The sequence below is a fragment of the Pteropus vampyrus genome, unplaced genomic scaffold (genome assembly GCF_000151845.1).
Source record: "Pteropus vampyrus isolate Shadow unplaced genomic scaffold, Pvam_2.0 Scaffold314, whole genome shotgun sequence".
In the NCBI taxonomy this organism is placed as follows: domain Eukaryota; kingdom Metazoa; phylum Chordata; class Mammalia; order Chiroptera; family Pteropodidae; genus Pteropus; species Pteropus vampyrus.
The window spans coordinates 1,202,753-1,207,117 of record NW_011889095.1 but is presented as its reverse complement, the minus strand read 5'-3'; the positions used below and the strand labels follow the sequence as shown (position 1 = coordinate 1,207,117).

General features: G+C 51.0%; 1 protein-coding gene across 1 annotated transcript in view; it reads left to right on the top strand.

Annotated features, from left to right (window-relative positions):
• PDILT (protein disulfide isomerase like, testis expressed) overlaps positions 1-4,365 on the top strand; it is a 30,603-nt gene that overhangs the window by 10,785 nt on the left and 15,453 nt on the right. Inside the window, exon 2 of the mRNA XM_011377537.1 lies at positions 707-913. Within this exon, the coding sequence (XP_011375839.1) occupies positions 707-913 (207 nt within the window). The remainder of the gene's footprint in view (positions 1-706; positions 914-4,365) is intronic.

Below are 4,365 nucleotides of genomic sequence, written 5' to 3'. Positions count from 1 at the left end.
TGTAATATATTTCCATACATTTATATAGAATCTGTATGCATTTTTATATATAATATTAACATATTAGTATATAATAACGGTATGTTGTTATATAATGATAAAGTCATTATGTACTTATCATATACCAGGCATTGTGCTAAGGGTTCGACAGGCTTAGTGGAGGTTAGAAAGCTGACGGAGTGCGTCTAGATCTTGGCTATACCTCTTACTGCTGTATGGCCTTGAGTGAGTAGGTCATTTTGTTGTGTAGCAGTTTCATCTATAAAACTGAGATAATAATACCTACCCCATAATGGTAGTGGGAGTATTAAATGGCTTGATCTGTTACGTGACTTAATCCAAGCTCTTAGGAAACAATAAGCATCATACAACGGATTGTTAAATAAATCCTTCGACGCCGCCAACTCCATGAGGTAATCGGTATTTGCCCCATTTTACTCATGAAGAAAGTGGGGCTCCGAAGTTACATCATTTCCAGCATTGCCAAGCCCCCGCTATTAAAAAAAAAAAACAAAAACAAAAAACCCTGATGTGTGTCTCCCAAATCGGTCAATTTCACAGACCATGTGTCCCTTCTCTGAAAATTTACCCACTAGCAACAGAGCAGGAGAGGCCCAGGGGCTGAGCAGGCAACACCAAGCCCCCTCCTTGTGAGATGTGACTGACAGAGGCTCTAGCGAATTCTGCTTCGTGCTGACTCTTTCAGACAACCCATCCTCCAAGCAGTCCAGGAACCTAGCCGAGGAGCTGGGCAAAGCCGTGGAGATCATGGGCAAAGGCAAGAACGGGGTCGGCTTCGGCAAAGTGGACGTCACGGTTGAGAAGGAACTTCGGAAGGAATTTGACATTCAGAAGACTCCGGAGTTGAAGCTATTCTTTGAGGGCCACAGGTCGGAGCCCATGAGCTGTAAAGGTAATGGGTGCTTGTGTGTCAGTCGAAGTAATGCTAGGTGTGGAAACACATATGAACACCAGCATTTTAGTGGCTTAACTGAATTACAAGTTCAGTCCTTGCTCGTGTAAGATGCAGTTGGCAGCCTCAGGGGGGAGATGGCGGGCTCTGCTCTACACAGTCTTTCAAGGACCTAGGCCCTTTTCGGCGTGTGGCTCTGTCTTCCCCTAGGGCCTCTGAGCTACCTGCTATTTCTTCTGTGTCCTGCCAGCAGCTGCAGTAAGGAGGCAGAGGACTGTTACCACCGGTGGTGTTCGTGGCCCAGGCTTGAAGTGGCAAACAGCATTTCTATTCTCATTCTATTGGCCAAAATTCTGTTATACGGCTCCACCCACTGAAAGATTAATCAGTATGGCTCCGCTCTGTGTCCATAGGAAAATAAAATAGATTTGGGTGGGCATGTAGCTGCATCTCATGACCACTTTCATCTCAGCTGCTGGGCCGTAGATGCACCATGAGGTCAGAGAGTGAGGTGCATGGTTTCTAAACTACCAAAGACCAGAGAGTGAGTTCTTAACTGCACCTAAATCCCTCCCTCCCAATCTTCTACTTTAGAATAATTTTGACGGGTCCCAGGCCAAGGAAGCACTGGTTGACCGTAAGGGAAACTGGGGAATGATGGAACAAGACAGCTCTGAGACAGGATGCCTACCAAATGCTTTGCTTCTCTCATCGTCGTTTTATTCATTAACTCATTCGTTCAATGCTTTTTTTTTTTTCTTTTATTGAGAGCCTACTACATGTCAAGCCCTATCTTGATGTCAAGGATGCCTGAAGAATTCTGTGCCTCAGTGTGGCACATGGTAGGACCTACTTGGAAAAAATTAGTTCTAAAAATTAGATCTAAAATTAGATCTGATGAACGCAGCTGCGCCCAGCAAAGCCAGTGCCACGCTAGTAGGATGTTCCCAGTATGCGTGTGCTGAATGACTGATGCTCAGGAAACTCAGGTCGCCTTTTTTCCGGGCCTGGTGTTTCGCAGGTCTGCAATAAGCCTGTTTGAGTCATTGTAAGAACCACAGAACCCCGGGTGTGCCACCGCCTGAAGGGGCTGAGGGATGCCTTGCAGTTCTCAGAATGGACACAAGGGGGCATGAGACACACAGGCCAGACTAGCAGAGGATGGTGCCAAAGTGCCCGCCTCAGGGCAGGTTACAGGAAAGGCCTGGCAGGGCTGTGGCTCCCAGCCGGCTTGTGGCAGGGGCTGTGTGAACGAGGGAACAGAAGAGATGGGAAGAGAGGGCAGGAGAAGAGAGGGGAGGGACGGAGACGCGCCACTCCAAGTCCTGACTCCACTCAGAGGCAGCAAGATGGCAATGTGGCAACTTTCAGACTGTCCGAGTCCCTCTGTGGTGGAAGCCAGTGCTTGGGACTGCCTCTGCCCTGCAGGAAACTTCATTATCGCCTCCCCAGGAAGTCTCCCTTGATTGCCGAGTTGGGGTGCCTGCGCCTTTTGTGGGGTTCCACAGCACCTGTGCTTCCCCTGCAAGTCCCCACTTCACAGAATTGTATCTGTTCCCCGTTTTCGTCTCTCCAGAGCTCACGAGGCCGATCGCCCTTCCTCCCCTGGGTCCTCCGAGGAGGCTTCCCGAACTGGTGGGCACCTTGGTGGCTTCAAATCCTCATTACGTGCCCAGGGGAACAATCACGCCTCCTTGTCGAATTTTGATTTCCTTGCCTGTAAAACGAGGATGGTGAAAGTCTCTTCCTCCCAGGGTTGCTGTGGCGATGAAGTAAATCTGCAAGGCACCAGCCCTGACGCACACCGGATGCATTTCCTGTGCTCTGGCCTCTGTTCCTGTCTCTTCCCTTACGTCACGACAACCCCGTGTAGGAGGTGCTTTTACAGGTGGGGAAACTGAGGCCCAGAGCCACGGGGTAACTTCCTCAAGGCTCCATGGGATCTCCAAATGTTTTCTGTAAAGGGCCGGACAACCTCTTTTACAACCTTAACTCCGCTGATGTGGTAGGAAAGCATCTGCGTATAAGCAAACGGGTGCAACCGTGTACCAATAAAACTTTATTTATAAAATTAGTTGGCGGGCCAGATCTGGCCTATGGGCCCTGTCGCACACCGTGCTGCACTCAGTGGCGGATGTGGCTGTTGTTATCAAATGATTAGAGTCCCGACCCCCTTCGGTGCCCCGGTCCTTACGAACGGTGTTTGAATGTGCCTGGGACGAAGTTGCGAGGGCAGGCTTGGCGTCAGGCGCCACCCCGCGTTTCTGTCTGGGCTTTCCCGCTCCGCTTCTTCCTCAGTATCACCACCCCCCCGCCCCCCAAAATCCACGCCCGGATGGAGCCAGGGCCAGGATTTTAGGACATGCACTAGCTAAGAGAACTGTTCCGATTTCTTGTTTCCTAAACAGGGTGAATGGCGGGGGCCGGTTCTGCCTACCTGGCCGGGCTTTCACTGGTCTTCTGCACTGTGACTTCTCTAGGAGACAGATGGGGTTCAGCCCTTGTTGTGCCGAAGTCCCGGCCCCCTTCTCCTCTAGTCCCCAAGGACTTGGCCTTGGCCGCCTTCCTGGAGAGAGGGAGACTCAGGTTAACTGCAGGGCCTCAGTTAATGATGCGTTCACAGCTTGTGCCTGAAAATATGCAGAAGGGCGACAGCCCCGGTCACTCATTGACAAGGCATTCACACCTTGGTTGACACCGTGTCCTCTGGCTCAGAGCCAAGCGGTGGGGGGACGCACCCGCCCCACAGTGCCCTATTATATTCAGAGCTACCTCAGTCCCATGCGGTCCAGAAGGGCAAATGGAGCTCACAGTCCCAGAGAGAAGGGCCCGAGTTCAAGTTCCCGCAAGCCAGCTCATCCAGCGATTCAGTCACGGCTCTCGTTGATCCCTCCTTTATTTCTGCGACACCTAGTATGAGCCTGACATTAGGGGAGGAACTGTGCGAGTCTGCCAAAAATGAAAATTTCCGGAGGAGACGGACTCGAAGAAAATGCAAGTCATAAAACTAGAGAGAAATGGGCGGGGGAGGGGCGGGAAAGCACCACATGGAGCGTTGCATAAGCAGGAGGTGCCCTTGAGGGCAGAGAGGGCGGGGAGGGGGGGTGGGGTGCAGGGACCCGTAGACGCCCCAAGTGCCGTCGGAGCGATGGTTCCAATGACCTGAAATTTAAACCAGTTTGCAGGGTTTTCGTTCACCTTTTTTTTGATATTTTCAGAATTTTTAATCCAATCCCTTACGACAGAATTTTTTTTCCAGGCAAAAGCCTATAAGAGAAAGTTTGTTTCCAAGACACATACGTGCTTGTTTCTTCCCGAAAGATGGCCGCGAAATTAGAAGCTCAACCTCGGGGCTGAATCTGGGTGACTGCACTGGGGGTGTCGTCCTGTTGACCGAGGGTGGCTGGAAGCCTCCCTGACCCCTGTCTGTCCCCTGAGACCGCCACATCCTA